Genomic DNA, 16,545 nt, shown 5'->3' on the forward strand with positions numbered 1-16,545 from the left:
TTGCTCAAGATTGTTTTGGCTATCTAGGGTCCTCTGTGATCCCCTATTATTTTTAGGATTATTTTTTCTGTTTCTTTAAAAATGTCATTGAGGGGTGCCTGGGTGGCTCAGTGGGTTAAGCCTCTGCCTTTGGCTTAGGTCATGATCTCAGAATTCTGGGATTGAGCCCCACATTGGGCTCTCTGCTTGGCGGGAAGCCTGCCTCCCACTCTCTCTCTGCCTGCCTCTCTGCCTACTTGTGAACTCTCTGTCAAATAAATAAATAAAATCTTTGAAAAAATAAAAAATAAAAATGCCATTGAGATTTTGATAGAGATTACAATGAATCTGTAGATCACATGGACATTTAAAAAACATCAGGTCCAGGGGCGCCTGGGTGGCTCAGTCAGCGGGGCATCGGCTTTTGGCTCAGGTCATGATCTTGGGGTCCTGGGATGGGGCCCTTTGTCAGGGTCCCTGCTCAGTAGGGAGCCTGCATCTCCCTCTCCCTTAGCCCCTCCCTCCCTTAAAAACAAACAAACAAAAGAATAAAATCCTTAGGAATAAATTCAACTGAGGAAGTGAAAGACTTGTACACTGGAAACTATAAAAATTGATGAAAGATAAGGAAGACATAAATAAGTAAAAAGGCATCTTGGTTCTTGTTCCCTGTACTTTTCAAAGTGTTTTAACAGAGAACACCTCATTTGAGCCTGATGCCGACTGTGTGAAGTAGAAAGGGCGGGTAGGACGCTTGCCAGCAGGAGGCAACCGAGGCCCCAGGAGGACTGGGTCAGAAGCTGGTGTCTCTGGCTGCTCCGTGGCAGGGGATTAGATCCTGGGTGTCCGACGTAGCCCTCAGCCTCTCTCGACAAACTTACCCAGATGGCAGGCCACCACTTCATGAGCGCCAACAGCATAAACTGCAGTAGGTCCACGGGTTAGGTAAACTTCCAAGGGACCATCAATGCAGGCAACAATCTCAATGGAAGGTAATGCACATGTAAGACTAGGACATGTCACACTAAACAGGATTATAAATGTAATGTGTGATGTACACATACACTCATGCCACTGATTACTACTCTTCAGTGGCCTCAGGCTCAAATCCACCTCCCTCTCTTCGGTAGTCAAAGTCACAGCCCAGCCCCTTTCTAGGCCCTTCATGCCGTTACCCACCTCCAACTCCACGCTCTGGCTGTGCTTGGCTGCTTGTGGTTCCCCATGCGGGCCGTGCCATGCGGATACAAGCACTCTCCTTCTGCTTTATTAAAATGTGCTTATCATCGAGCTAATATTCCCATCTTAGTTGAGACATCACTTCCTCCAGGAAGTCTTCCCTGAGAGCACATGCACATGAGCACACACATAGGACTGTTGGTCAACTGTATTTCCATTGTTCCCTATGCCTCTGTATCACTGATTTGTCCATCTGGCCCCTACACAACGAGCTCCTTGAGGCCAAGGCATGAGCCCTGTGTCCCTGTGTAGTGACCAGTGCAGGACCAGGCACACTGTAAATGTTCTGGTTCTGGCTGATCTAGAAACCTTAAACTACGACTTTCAATGATTCTTCAAAGTCCACTTTGCTGTGTGCAATTGAAACTAATTTTGTGCTGGTGTTCTTTAATAGTAACACACATGAAATACACAAGGATATTTAAAAGGCTCAATGCAAAAAAAAGGGCTCAACGCATGGTACAAGGGAGAAGGAAGAGGACCGTCTTTACCAACAAGCTGCATGGAGCTGACTGCAACTTTCTGGGACACTGACCCCTCAGCCAGCAACAGAGGGAAGAATGGAAGTGTCTGAAACTCAAGGATGACTCAGTAATTTGCTTTTCCTCAAAGAGCCACAGGCATGTAACTACAGCCTATGATGGGAGGTCTAGCGATGGCAGGCACCAGGGAGACCAAAGAGCACCCATCTCAGGCACCCACCAGAGGGTGGGTGCAGCCTGCAAAGGCAGCCTAGGTGACAGCGCAGCTTGTTCGTTCAGAGGACGGCACTCAGGTCTGGCCAAAGGGAAGTCTGACTGTCAGTCTCGTCATTCAGTCTGGAGAGGCCGCAGCCCTGTTATTCAATCAGACACTAACCCAGGCAGGGCCTTGAGCCTATTTGATACATGTGATTAAAGTTAATAGTCAGTTGGGGTGCCTGGCTGGCTCAGTCAGCTGGGCGTCTGCCTTCAGCTCAGGTCCGGATCCCGGGGTCCGGGATCAAGCCCCACATCGGGCTCCCTGCTTGGCAGGGAGCCTGCTTCTCCCTCTCCCACTCCCCTTGCTTGTGTTCCCTATCTCGCTGTGTCTTTCTCTGTCAAATGAATGAATAAAATCTTTAAAAGAAAAAATAGTTTATAATCAGTTGATTATAGGTAAGGGAGACTATCCCACATAATCTAGATTTCAATCAGTTGAAAGGCCTTAAGAACAGAACTGAAGCTTCTCAACAGAAGAAATTGTACTTAGGCATAGCAGCTTTGGCTGTGCCAGAGAGTTCCAGCCTGACCTTCGTGATGGCTAGAAATACAGATCCTAGACTCGCCTTCCGGGCCCCCATGACTGTGCAAAGCCAATTCCTCGTAAGAACTCCCTGAACATATATGTCATACTGGTTCTGGATCTCTGATGGAAGCCCGACTGCTAACAGGAAAGCAAGCACTTTGCAGAAGGTGGGGAGAAAAAGGAGGCTCAGGTTGGAACTGGATTAGAGAGCAGGGCATGTTAAAGGCTCTGGACTGTTCCTGAGAAGGTAAGGGGAGCTGCAGAGGACTCTGAGCCAATGAAGAGCAGGACCAGACCTGCATTTCAGATGGAGTTCCTTCATCTAGCTGTGGGATGGAGAATGGACTGCAGTGTTCAGGACCTGCCAGGGGGGGGGGGGCGCTACAAAAAAGGGAAGAAGCTGAAGCCATAACTCAGGTAAGAAATGGTAAGATCTCAGGTGGACAAAGGCCTTGGAGGAAAAACAGAAAGAAATATCTGGAGGAGTTAAGAGGAGTTAAGCCTCATGGAACCTGGTGACCTACTGGCCTGGAGTATGAGGAAGAGGGCAGAGGAATCCAAGCTGATTTCCAGCTTCCTGGTTCTTATCCCATTGGACCTCACTGCCATGTGACAGCAACTAAAGTGCGTTCTCTTATCTCTCGGCTAAATCAAAACATGGGGCTGGAAACACTCATTAACTACCCAGATGCTACATATACATCATCCAGCCTGGTAAAACAATAGGCCCACAAGACACCCTGTTGTGAGCCCTTTGGCTCTTTTGAATGGAACCCTACAGCTGCCCCTGCACAGAATAAGGAGAAAGGTAACAATCTGGCAGAACAAAGCCAGAAAAACATGTCTGGGAAGATCCTGGGTAGGAAGGAGGGAGGTGAGAGCAGGGGCATGGCCCACGCAGCTGTTTCTGCCATCTCCTGGGCCTGGAATGGACCAAAAGCAGGTGGGAGTCCAAGAGCCTCGTAGGGAGAGTGAGGACCAGGGCATGGGCTGGGGGAAAATACCAGAACCTTCATAGGACCCTGGGAAGACTGTTAGTGGACAGAGAAGAAGGCAAGAACCCCAGGCGACATCAGCACATTGCAAACTAATGGCCATTTCCTGACTGCAAACTGGGGAAAATTACCCCATCTTCCCACCTAACAGAAGAAAATAATCCATCTAGAAAAGACTGGGGATATGTCAATATCTATCTCGGAGAAAAAAGAGATGGGAGCAGAGGTATTTGTTGTTGGTGACTGTCTGAACCATTTTTTTAACAGATTTTATTTATTTATTTGACAGAGAAAGAGATCACAAGCAGGCAGAGAGAGAGGGGGAAGCAGGCTCCCTGCTGAGCAGAGAACCCGATGTGGGGCTCAATCCCAGGACCCCAAGATCATGACCTGAGCCGAAGGCAGAGGCTTAACCCACTGAGCCACCCAGGCGCTCCTGTCTGAACCATCTTGACATGACCATCAGTTTCTCTGCAGGCTAGACACTTTTCATCACCAGAATGACATTTTAAAAGAGGAAAAGACAGAATATGCAAAGAATAAGGAAAAAGAAATCCAGATATAAGGGCGCCTGGGTGGCTCAGTGGGTTGGGCCTCTGCCTTCGGCTCAGGTCATGATCTCAGGGTCCTGGGATTGAGCCCCGTATCGAGCTCTCTGCTCAGCGGGGAGTCTGCTCCCCTCACACTCTGCCTGTCTCTCTGCCTACTTGTGGGCTCTGTCAAATAAATAACAAAATCTTAAAAGAAACTTACAGTCTTCTTGGCCTAAAGAGTCTAAGGACACAGTGTGGAGGGCCTACAACAGCAGAAAAGTGATGCTGGAATGGCCTGACCCATAGAGCCAGAACCTCAAGTTCTGCACATGAACTCTGCCTGCCTCTATGAACAAAACATGAGCTAGGCAGGCACAGGGCATAAGCAGCCTATCTTAAGAGATCTGAGCTGCCATTTAGTGCAGGGGTCGTAGAATTTAGAGTTTTTAGTCCAGCCAAATTAACTGCCTGATGAACAAACAAATGAACTTTCTACAGAGGAGTGTAACAATCTAGAGTCTCTAAAACATACCATTCATGTCAGAGAGATAATCCACAACTCTAGACACAATACAGTGTGACCCATTCGAAACAAAAGGCAAGCAATGGGACTGACTGTGAAATGACTAAGATGTCAGAATTACAAAAATTTTGGGAGCACCTGGCTGGCTGAGTCAGCAGAGCTACTACTCTTGACCTGGGGTTGTGAGTTCAAGCCCCATGTCTGTTGTAGAGATTACTTTAAAAATAAAATAAAAAGTTTGGCGGGGTGGGGCGCCTGGGTGGCTCAGTGGGTTGAAGCCTCTGATTTCGGCTCAGGTCATGATCCCAGGGTTCTAGGATCAAGCCCTGTATCGGGCTCTCTGCTCAGCAGGGACCCTGCTTCCACCTCCCCCCCCACCATTCTCTTTCTGCCTGCCTCTCTGCCTACTTGTGATCTCTGTCAAATAAATAAATAAAATCTTTTAAAAAAAAAAGTTTGGGGAGCATGTGGGTGGCTCAGTCAGTTAAGCATCTGACTTCAGCTCGGGTCATGATCTCAGGGTCCTGGGATCGAGCCCTGCATGGGGCATCCTGCTTAGTGGGGAGTCTGCTTCTCCCTCTCCCTCTGGCCCTCTCCAGCCCCCACTCATAATTTGTCTTGCAAATGAATGAATAAAAAATAAATAAATAATAAAATAATTTTTAAACTTTTTTTTTAATTTTAAAGAAGCTGGTACAGTTACGCTGAAAGATTTAAAAATATGCTTGTAATTAATAAGTTGGTAATCTCATCAGGAAAACAAATTATTTAAAAATAACCACATGGGCTCTACCTAAGAATAAAAATTTATCCACACACAGCCTGCACAAGAATGTTCACATCAGCATTATTCACAGTGGTCAAAAAGTGAAAACAACCCCAATAACTAGCCACTGATGAATGAATAAGCAAAATGCAGTATATCCATACGATGGAATATTATTCAGCCACAAAAATGAGTGAACTGCTAATCCATGATATGATATGGCTAAACCCTGAAAACATATTAAGTGAAAGATAGGAGATACAAACAGCAATATATTATGCGATTCCGTTTTTAAGAAATATCCTTGTGTGTGACTCCTGATCTCAGGGTTGTAAGATGAAGTCCCACATTGGGTGTAGAGTTTACTTAAAAATAAAATCTTTAAAAAAAAAAAAAGAAATATCAACAATAGACAAATTCATAGACTGAACTAGTGTTTGGCAGGAGCTGGAAGGAGAGGGATAAGGAGAGATTGCTGGTGGGTAGAGTTTGTTTTTGCGGTGAAGAAAATGTCCTGGAATTAGATAACGGTGATGGCCGCACAGGGGTGTGAATACACTAACACCTACTAAATTGTATATTTAAAAATGGTTAATTTGATGCTATGTGAATTATATCTCAAAAATTTTTAAAAGGTAAAAAACATCATAAGAAAGAGATGAATACAGAACTCTATTTCTTTTTTTTTTTTTTTTTTAAGATTTTACTTATTTATTTGACACAGAGAGAGAGAGAACACAAGCACAGGGAACAGGAGAGGGAGAGGGAGAAGCAGGCTTCCCGCTGAGCAGCGAGCCCGACATGGGGCTCAATACCAGGACCTGGGATCGCAGCCTGAGCCAAAGGCAGGAGCTTAACTGATTGAACCCAGGCGCCCCAAAACTCTGTACTACCTTTGTGATTTTTCTATAAACCTAAAATTACTCCAAAATAAAATTTAAAGATTATTCACTTACCTATTTGAGAGAGAGAGCACGCACACACCACCTGAAGTGGAGGATGAGCAGAGGGAGAGGGACAAGCAGACCCCACACTGAGCATAGCCCAATACAGGGCTCAATCTCATGACCTTGAGATCATGACCTGAGCCGAAATCAAGAGTTGGACACTTAACCAACTGAACCACCCAGGTGTCCCCAAAATAAAAAATTATTTTATTTGTATTTTCTTTTCTTTTTGATTTGGCAGGTGAGTTGTTACACACTCCTTAGCGGATTCCAACTTCCATGACCACCATCCTGATAAAATTTATTTGAAAATAATTCCAGGGACGCCTGGGTGGCTCAGTCAGTTAAGTATCTGCCTTCGGCTCAGATCATGATCCCAGGGTCCTGGGAGGGAGTCCTACATGGGACTCCTTGCTTAGCAAGGACCCTGCTTCTCCCTCTGACTGCTGCTTCCCCTGCTTGTGCCTTTCTTTCTCTCTGACAAATAAACAAAAAAAAATTTTTTTTTTAATTAAAAAATCAGGGCACCTGGGTGGCTCAACCAAAAAGCAGCTGCCTTCGGTTCAGGTTATGATCCCAGGGTGCGGGGATTGAGCCCCACATCAGGCTCCCTGCTCAGCAGAAAGCCTGCTTCTCCCTCTCCCACTCTCCCTGCTTGTGTTCCCTCTCTCCCTCTGACTCTGTCAAATAAATAAATAAAATGTTTTTAAAATAATAAATAAATAAAATAATTCTATTAACTGGGGCACGTGGCTGGCTCAGTCAGTTAAGCATCTGCCTTTGGCCCAGATCATGATCCTGGGGTACTGGGATCAAGCCCCGAGTCCAGCTCTCTGCTCAGCAGGAGTCTGTTTCTCCCTCTGCCCCTCCCCACTGCTTGTGCTCTCTCTCTCTCTCAAATAAACAAATAAAATCTTTCAAAAAATAAAATAAAATAATTCCATTTATAATGGCATCCAAAAACATAAAGTTCTTAGGAAGATAAATTTAACAAAAGATATTCATACCCTGTACCCTAGAAAGTACAAGCCATTGCTAAAACAAAATTAAGAATACTCAGAGATAGGGACACCTGGGTGGCTCAGTCATTAAGCATCTGCCTTCAGCTCAGGTCATGATCTCAGAATCCTGGGATCAAGCCCCGCATCAGGCTCCCTGCTCCGCAGGAAGCCTGCTTCTCCCACTCCTCCTGCTTGTGTTCTCTCTCTCCCTGTGTCTCTCCCTGTCAAATAAATAAATAAATAAATCTAAAAAAAAAAAAAAAAAAAGGAAGACTATTCAGAGATATACCGTGTTCATGGATTGCTAAAATGTCAATTCTCCCCTAATTAGAGCGACCAATCATCCCAGTTTGCCTGGGAATAAAGGAATTCATTTCTAAAGATGCAAGACTATCATTTCTAAAGCCAAGGCAGTCTTGGGCAAATCAGATGAATTTCTCACCTAACTTCAAACTGATCTATTGTTTCAAATACAACAGATCTTTTTTTTAAAAGATTGACAAACTTATTATAAAATTTATGTGGAAAAACAGAATCTACAGCAGCCAAAACATTTCTGAGGAAGAAAAAGTTGGACGGTTTACAATATCTAATTTCAAGTCTTACTATAAAGTAAAATAAGATAGTAGGTTATTAATATAAGGGCAGACTCAAGATCAATGGAAATAGATGCCCATATATAGTCAATTGATTTTTAACAAAGACAATTCAATGAGAAAGGCTAATCTTTTCAATAAATTGTCCTTGAATAATTAGACACCCATATGTAGAAAAGTGAAACTCACACACAATACCATTTACAAAAATTAACCCAAGATGGATCACATACCTAAATGTAAAACCACAAATCTATAAAACTTCTAGAAGAAAACACAAGAGAAAATCATTGGATTGGGCAAAATTTCTTTATAGGGGATACAAAAAGTATGATCCATAAAGGAGAGAAATGGATAGATTAGATTTAATAAAATTTAAAACTTCTCTCCAACAGATACCATTGAAAAACTGAATAGGCGAGTCGCAGGCTAGACCATATCCACAAAGCATATATCTAAGAAAGGACTGGTATTCAGGATATATAAAGAACTCCTACAACACAATAATAATGAAATAATAAATAACAATAATAAAAAGAAATACTATCCAGGGGTGCCTGGCTGACTCAGTTGGAAGAGCATGTGACTCTTGATCTCAGGGTCATGAGTTCAAGCCCCACACTGGGTGTAGAGATTACTTAACTATGGGGCGCCTGAATGGCTCAGTCAGTTAAGCTTCTGGCTCTTGATTTTGGCTCAGGTCATGATCTCAGGGTCCTGGAGTTGAGTCCCATCTGGGGCTCCACACTCAGCCTGGGGTCTGCTTGGGATTCTTGTCCTCTTCCTCTCCCTCCCCTTTCACCCCTCCCCCTGCCCACTCACTCACACACTCTCCAATTCATAAATAAAATCTTTAAAAAATAAAATAAAAAAGAAAAAATACTACCCATTTTTTTAAAGGCAAAACGTGTGTACAGATACTTTACAAAGGAAGTTGAAAGCACATGAAAAAGTGTTCAATAACATCAAGGAGTTCAATAAGATACCACCAGAATAGCTAAAATTAGAAAGACTGACAACATCAAATGTTGGCAAACATGTACAACCACTCTGGAAAAAGGTTCCTTAAAACTAAACATAACCTACTCAATGAGTCAGCAACTCCTTTTTAGGTAATGACCCAAAAGAAAGAAAAGCATTAAAAAACTTATATTCGGGGCATCTGGATGGCTCAGTGGGTTAAAGCCTCTGCCTTCCGCACAGGTCATGATCCCAACGTCCTGGGTTCGAGCCCCACATGGGGCTCTCTGCTCGGCAGGGAGCCTGCTTCCCTTCCTCTCTCTCTGCCTGCCTCTCTGCCTACTTGTGATCTCTGCCTGTCAAATAAATAAATAAAATCTTAAAAAAAAAAAACTTATATTCATGAATATTCCTAGAAGCTTTATTCATAATAGCCATAAAGTGGAAACATCCCAGGAATCCAGCTACAAGAAAATGGATCAGCTGTGGTATAGTCATAAAATGGAATTCTACTCACAATAACAAGGAACAAACCAGTAACACAGCAGAGATGAATCTCAGGAACACTAAACTGAGTGAAAGAATCTTCACACAAGAATACATACTATATGATTCCACCTATGTGAACTTCTTGAACCGGCAAAATTATTTATGGTTAAAAAAAAAATCAGGTTGGGTGCCTAATTGGCTCGGTCATTAAGCATCTGCCTTCAGCTCAGGTCATGATCTCAGGGTCCTGGGATGGAGCCCCACATTGGGCTCCCTGCTCAGTGGGAGCCTGCTTCTCCCTTTCCCACTGCCCATGCTTGTGTTCCCTCTCTTGCTGTGTCTCTCTCCGTGTCAAATAAATAAAGTCTTTACTTTTAAAAAAATCAGGTTAATTCTCAGTGTGGGGGCAGAGCTGAGTGAGAAGAAGCAAGAAGGAACTTTATGGGGTAATGGTAATGTTCTAAATTCTTCGAGGAAGTTGGGTTACATTCATGTAAGTGTTTGAAAAAAACCATCCAGTACTACACTTATGGGGCTCCTGGCTGGCTCAGTCGGTAGAGTGTGCGACTCTTGATCATGGGGTTGTGGGTTCAAGCCCCATGACAGGTGTAGAGATTACTTACAAATAAAGTCTTTGTTTAAAAATGATACACTTATGATTTGTGCATTTCACTAAATAAAATTTCACCTTAAACATTCCATTGGCTATTAAACCCTACAAGATGCCCTACTGCCTTTCAAGGTAGGGTTTTAGAAACACGGCAGGATAGGAGCTGGACCACTTCTCCTCACTAACTCTATACACGCCCCTTATGGCATTCCCTAAATCACAGGATAAGCCAAAACAACATTTCAGGCATTCGTCCAACTCCTGCACCATCAGGCACCTGGTACCCTTGAGCTATTCCTCCTCTCTCAAACCATATCCCACAGTAGATTCTGAAAGCAGTCATTTAGGTCTAGCATAAATTAGTCACTGGCCTCTATTCTGCTGGGGCCCTTCCAATTTTGCCTCAGCATCTTTCCGTGCTCAGAGATATTTCAGGGAGCAGGAGGAGGGACATGTAGAGAGGTGGGAAGATCCTTCTGTCACTCCCCTTCACCAGCCGAAGCTGCCTGATCTTCAGTGCTTCCCAAAACACACACCAGGGAACTCTCACCCAAAAAACTCACAAGCAGAGCCTGCAGTGCCCACCCATCACAGTGGGATGGAGAAGACTCTGTGTGAACCAGACAGCGTCTAGAACATAGCCTACCACTCAGCTATTCCCCCCTTGAACTGAATATGGAAGACATTCCTGACTCTGTTTGCTCCTTGAACACAAGCAGCTCTGAATGAAATATGCATTAAAACACAGACACAGGGGCGCCTGGGTGGCCCAGTGGGTTAGAACCTCTGCCTTCAGCTCAGGTCACGATACTGGGGTCCTGGGATCGAGCCCCACGTTGGACTCTCTGCTCAGCAGGGAGCCTGCTTCCTCCTCTCTCTCTGCCTGCCTCTCTGCCTGCTTGTGATCTCTGTCTGTCAAATAAGTAATAAAATCTTAAAAAGAAAAAAGAAAACACAGACTCACCTAGAACAGCACCTGACGCACGGATGAATAAATGAATGAATGAATGAAGCAAATATTTAGAAAGAGCCACAGGCATTTTTATTCAATGATAATAGATGGAAGGCCATGCTAGGGGTGAAAGAGAAGGGACATCCCAGCTATAAATTTCAGGAGAAAGGACCAAACTGTTTGGCCAAGTGGCCTTCCCTCCCTAACCCCTGTGAAGCCATTATTAACCTTTCACCTCCCCAGGAGGTGTGGTCCCAGAGTAACAACAGATCCAACCAAATAAACACTGGGGTCCCCCACCCCTAACCACCTGCAGTGGCTCAGCTTCCTGAGCAGATCTCCCTCTGCTTCCAGAGTCACCCCTTTCATTTGCTAATGTCACTTGCTTATTAAAAACAAGAAAGACAGGAGCGCTGGAGCACAAAAGAAGACTTAGCTCCCGGTCATCACGCTAAAGATCCTATGTCCTCCTTTTTAGGGGAGTGCTCTCAGCCTGGGAACTATTTTTCTCACCAGAGGAAAGCTGAGGTGGAGAATAAAGAGGGAAAGAAAAAGCACAAAACATGGAGAAAACAAACCCCTGCAGGCCTTAAATTCAGGGGTGCACGGGACACTCAGGTCTCTCTTATCTGCTCAGCCTCCTCATATCTTAAGAGGCCCCAGGAGTTCCAGGTCCAGAAGCCCAGGAGAAGAACCCATGGGAGCATCCAGGATTTATAATGCTGGTGGCTACCCCCCTCTTGTCTAGGCTAGCTAGCAGCGTTCCCTATGTCCAAATGCCTTTATATGGGAGTAAATGGGCCTCAAAAAAAAAAAAAAAAAATCTACAGCAAAGGGACTAAATTGATCTGACCAAACTGACCATTTGTGTCTTTTGCTTTTTGCATTCTGTGCATTTGCCCTTTGCCACAGAGTAACACTACATCCAAGAGTGCACAGTTGCTCTTCCCTTGCCTTCCTGGAAGCTCATTTTAGCTTCTGAAAGTCAGTGCTGCCAGATTCAGGAAAGCAAGTGAACTGAAACTTCCAGTTTCTTTAGGGGAAGGCAGCTCCTTCTGCCTCCACATTCTGGGACTCTAGAGGTGGCCCTGGAGCTGCCTTGATCTTCTCCTTTGATCTGACTTAAGGACCCCAAGTTAGACTAGTAATTACCAATTCTATTGGAAACAAACTCCCGTCCGTATGCATCCATCGGCCTGCATCAAATAAGATCTTTCTCCATTTTGCTCTTCAAATTGTCCCATTAGGTGGTTTTGTACAAATTCCTGCTAAACGTCCAAATTCTTACCAGGACTCTGTTAAAAACTTCAGTCATTCCTCCTAAGAGACCCCGGTCAGGGGTGATGACCTAGCATAAAGACCACTGTTATCACAGCACACTCCACAGAATACCGTGTCCGCAGTATCCTGCCTTGTGCAGCAAGGCAGCATTCTCTAGCGGGTGGAGGACTACAGCACCTGGTGACGTGTTCAGGGCCAAGCCAGGAGCCACGGTTCACCGCTGCTCCGTGGGCCCCAGGTGGTGGCGCCGTGGCTGCCTCTGGCTTTAGCACAAGTGCTCTGTCACCCTCAACTCCACCCTCCCTCTCTGCCACACTCTATGCTCACCCTTTGAAAGGGGGTGGGCGAACCAGAGAATGCAACCACTAATTCAAACCAGAAAAACGGAGCACATGGAACTGAAAAGAGTTTTTCATCCAACCCGTCTGAAAGACCCCCTCCCTGTGAGAATTCTGGCTTGGCTACTTGGCTCTCCACTTTCAGAGTCAGAAACTTATTTTCTTGGGGCACCTGGGTGGCTCAGTGGGTTAAAGCCTCTACCTTCAGCTTGGGTCATGATCTCAGGGTCCTGGGATCTCTGCTCAGCAGGAAGCCTGCCTCTCTCTCTTTGCCTGCCTCTCTGCCTACTTGTGATCTCTGTCAATAAATAAATAAAATATTTTTTTAAAGCCTATTTTCTTCACTAACTCCTTCAATAAAAGGAGATGAAAGGTATGTGGCTTTGCCCGTGAGCTCTTTCGCTTTTTAACTTTAGAAAAAGTGAGGCAAGTTACCAGACAGGACGGGAATGCACAGAGATGAAAAGCCAAGGTTTAGTCTCCCTGGCCAGGGATGTTGAGGTATCAGCTCTAAGCAGAGAATACACGACAAGGGCCTCTTGCTAACCTCCCCCCACCCCACTCTCTTCTCCCTGGGGACTGAAACAAATGTGTTTTATTTGCTCCATCTAGGAGGAGGAGGATTTATGCACAGAGAGAGAGGAGTTGCTCAGGAGGAGTCAAAATTCAGGGCTGGAACAACTGATAGCTTGTCAACAGCACACGATCAGATGGTCGTCCCAACCCCACACAAACGCAAACAAGCCAGACTGGTGCAGGGAGCTGCCAGGCCGCCCCAGTGCAGCAGTGGGTGTCAAAGGCCGCTTAATGGTGCAGTGATTTCAAATGAAGCTGTTTTACACAAGCAAAAAGTTGCTGTTTTCTAACAAACGGGCTCTCCAAAAAGACTGAAAAGGAGGAATGTTCTCTATTTAGCTAATGGGATGGGATGTGTTCAGAACACCATTTGTCATTTCTTTTTCCCAAGCAGTTAATGACCCCAAACGTTCCACTAGGCCCTGAGTGAAGCCCACCACACCACCCAGTACACAAGGGCACGGAAACCACGGGCTGCTGTCCGCTCCAAGCCTGGAACTTAAAGGAAAAAAAAAAAAAAAAAAGGCAACCAGTTCAGCAGTCCCCTTCCTAAGCGCCCCCATGGTGCCGGGACAGAGGCCCCTGTCTCCTGACCCCAGTCCCAGTGCCCCGGGCTTCCCAGAGCATCACTTTTCTAAGTAGAAAGTTCCTTCCACCGGCAACCTGTTGGCTCCACCAGCTGAGAGAGCTGAGAAATGGAGGCATCCTGGAGTTGGCCCCAGGCAGCGGCCAGGCCTGAAGCTCGGGGTTCGAGCTTCGGCGTCCCGGCAGGAGAGAAGGTCCTGGGAGGACAGCCCTCCTTCAGTAGCCAGGTGGCCACCCAGCCCCTCTTCCCCCGGCTCCCGGGCCGCACACGCCTCAGCGGCCAGTGCTCGGTCCCCGCGGCTGGCGCGGGGCGCCCCTCCCGTCCGGGCCCCGCACTCACCCACCGCCCGGATGCGGAAGCCGCGCGGGGGGCACAGAGCCCGGCGGCACCAGGCGTCGCGCAGCACCTGCAGGCTGGCGGGAGGCGCGTGCACCAGCAGCACCCCGCGCCGCAGCCAGCCCTGGAAAGTCAGCCGCGAGGCGGCGCGCGCCAGCCGCGAGTTCCAGAAGCAGCGCGCGTTGGCGCGACGGAAGGCGCGGAAGACCGCGCGCCCGCCAGGCTCCTCCGCGCCCGCCGCCGCCGCCGCCTCCGGCTCCTCCAGCCTGCACAGCACCAGCGCTAGCGAGCCTGGCGCCAGCTGCACCGGCCGGGCCATGCCGCCGCGGGGGGCCGGAGCCCCAGCCTAGCGCATGTCCGGGAGCGGCGGGCGCGCGGCACCGGCGGTCCCGGCGCCACACGCGGGGCGGGAGGGATCGGCCGACTGCGCGCAGCGCCCGCTGCCGGGGGAACGGGCTCCAGGGGGCGGGGCCGGCGGCGCCCGGCGGCCGGGCGGGGGGTGGGGCGGGACGCGCGGCCGGAGGGTGGCCGCGGCTCGCGGCGGCGCGGCGCCCAATGGGGCTTTCCGAGGACTGAGGGGACTCTCCTCCCTAGCCGGACTCCGCCGCCCCGCCCCCCGTGGCCTCCCCGCGGCTCCCTGCACCTCCCAGCTCCGGGGCAGCCCCAGCTCCCCTACCCCGAGGGGGACGCTCTGGAGCCTTTCCAAGTCCTCGGGGAGCCCCGCCGCTCCCGAGAGCCTCTTTCAACCGCGCGCGAGAGGCACAGCCAGCAGTGCCCGGAACTGAGAGGACAAGGGTGGCCGCCACTGTCCTGGCTTTAGGGTCGCTCCTAATGAGAGAGGCCGCGAGGGACAGCGTGCGGGTGTCGGGGACCTCGCTGGGGCCGGGAGTCCGTCGAGCCAGGTTTGAGTAGGTCTGCTCCTAACCCGTTGGCTCCTCACTGCTCCTCTCTCTGAGCCTCAGTTTACCGCTCCTTACCCCGGGGGCTCCCCGGACTGGAGGGAGAGGGGCTTGTGATCTGCCGGGCCGACTGTAGCGAGTTATTCCGAGCTACGAGCGGTGCTTCCTATGCGGTGGGACAGAGGCTGGAGCCCTGACTGGGGCAACGGAGAAGGGCTCCTGGAGGGAAGAACGGGACGGGAGAGGTAGGGCGCGCGTTGTTACTACTAGAAACTGGCCCTAGAAGAGGGAGCAGAGCTGCTCGGCTAGACCTGGGGTCGTCCCAGACTTCCCGCTCCCTCAGCTCGTCAGTCAACAACCAAAATAACTGGAGATAATCTATACCCCGCCTCCTTGTAAATCATCCTCACAATAAATGAGAGGACTCGATTAAATAATGATAGCTAACGTTTATTTAACTTTATATGCTGGGGGTGTTAATTTTACAACTTGGCGTTAACTCCTGTTAGTATTTCTTTATTTTTAGAGATGAGGAAACTTCAGGCTGGGTGAGGCGTCCTGGGGCGCCTGGGTGACTCAGTCGGTTAAGCCTCTGCCTTCAGTTAAGGTCATGATCCGAGCGTCGTGGGATCGAGTCCCACACTGGGCTCCTTGCTGAGTGGGGAGCCTGCTTCTCCCTCTCCTCCCAGCTCGATATCTCGGTCTCTCTCTCAAATAAATAAATAACGTCTTAAAAAAAATAAAAGATGCATCCTGATCACACAGATAGAGAGTTAGACAACTACCATTCAGGGTTCCCTATGACAAATAAGTATGACACAATTTTCAATTCAAATAAGCATGCGAACCTGAGATGCCATCTCAGGTCGAATTCTGACACTGATGGAGATGGATGGATGGATAAACAACGGGAGAGAGCCTAGATGAACTAAACTCCTGTGTCTGTAGAAGCTCCCTGGGGAGGGCAGTTTCTTCCTCGGAGTTCTCTTTATCATAGCCCTAACCCTGTGGGATCAAGGATAATTTTGCTGTTTCCCACCCTAAAGAACTATGACATCTCTATATCTAGCATTTAGCACAGTGTCTTTCCATTATAATAAGGATTATGATAATTCTCATTTACTCTCAGCTCACTCTATGCCTAGAATTGTACTAAGGGTTTTACATGTGTGATTTAATTTTATCCTCAAAATTAACCCTCTGAAATGGGTAATATTAGAAAGCCCCATTTTCCACAAGAAAAACAAAAGCTTAAATGAGGGAAGCTGGGTGGCTCAGTCAGTTAAGCATCCAACTCTTGACCTCAGCTCAGGTCTTGATCTCAGGGTGGTAAATTCACGACCCTGTGTTGGGCTCCATGCTGGGTGTAGAACTTACTTAAACCAAAAAAGAAAAGCAAAACAAAAGCTTAGAGAGCTTAGGCCAAGAGCCTATGAGGACAAAATGAATGCAAGGTCAAATAGTGATCCCAACATTGTCCGTACACCTGGTTAGACGGGGAAGCCAAAGGACCACACCCCGACTCATGGAACCTGTTGCCTGGTCTGAAAAATTGTCCTGAGCTTGATTCTCTCTCCTAAGCCTTTGAACTGGAAACACACAATAAGGCCCTCATTAGCAGAGCCTGTAGCTGCTGGGATGCTGTCGGGTAGACCCAGCTATGAGATTTCATG

At 47.5% G+C, this 16,545-nt stretch overlaps 1 protein-coding gene across 2 annotated transcripts in view; it reads right to left on the reverse strand.

The window, feature by feature from the left end:
• The window catches only part of STOX1 (storkhead box 1), a 55,901-nt gene extending 41,524 nt beyond the window's left edge, over nt 1–14,377 (reverse strand). For both annotated transcript variants that reach the window (XM_032841597.1, XM_032841587.1), the window contains exon 1: nt 13,977–14,377. In XM_032841597.1, coding sequence (XP_032697488.1) covers nt 13,977–14,292 — 316 coding nt within the window. In that variant the 5' untranslated portion in view covers nt 14,293–14,377. The remainder of the gene's footprint in view (nt 1–13,976) is intronic.
• Between the last annotated feature and the right edge of the window lie 2,168 nt (nt 14,378–16,545).

This window comes from Lontra canadensis, unplaced genomic scaffold (genome assembly GCF_010015895.1).
Source record: "Lontra canadensis isolate GAN:19392208 unplaced genomic scaffold, GSC_riverotter_1.0 scaffold3, whole genome shotgun sequence".
NCBI classification, from domain to species: domain Eukaryota; kingdom Metazoa; phylum Chordata; class Mammalia; order Carnivora; family Mustelidae; genus Lontra; species Lontra canadensis.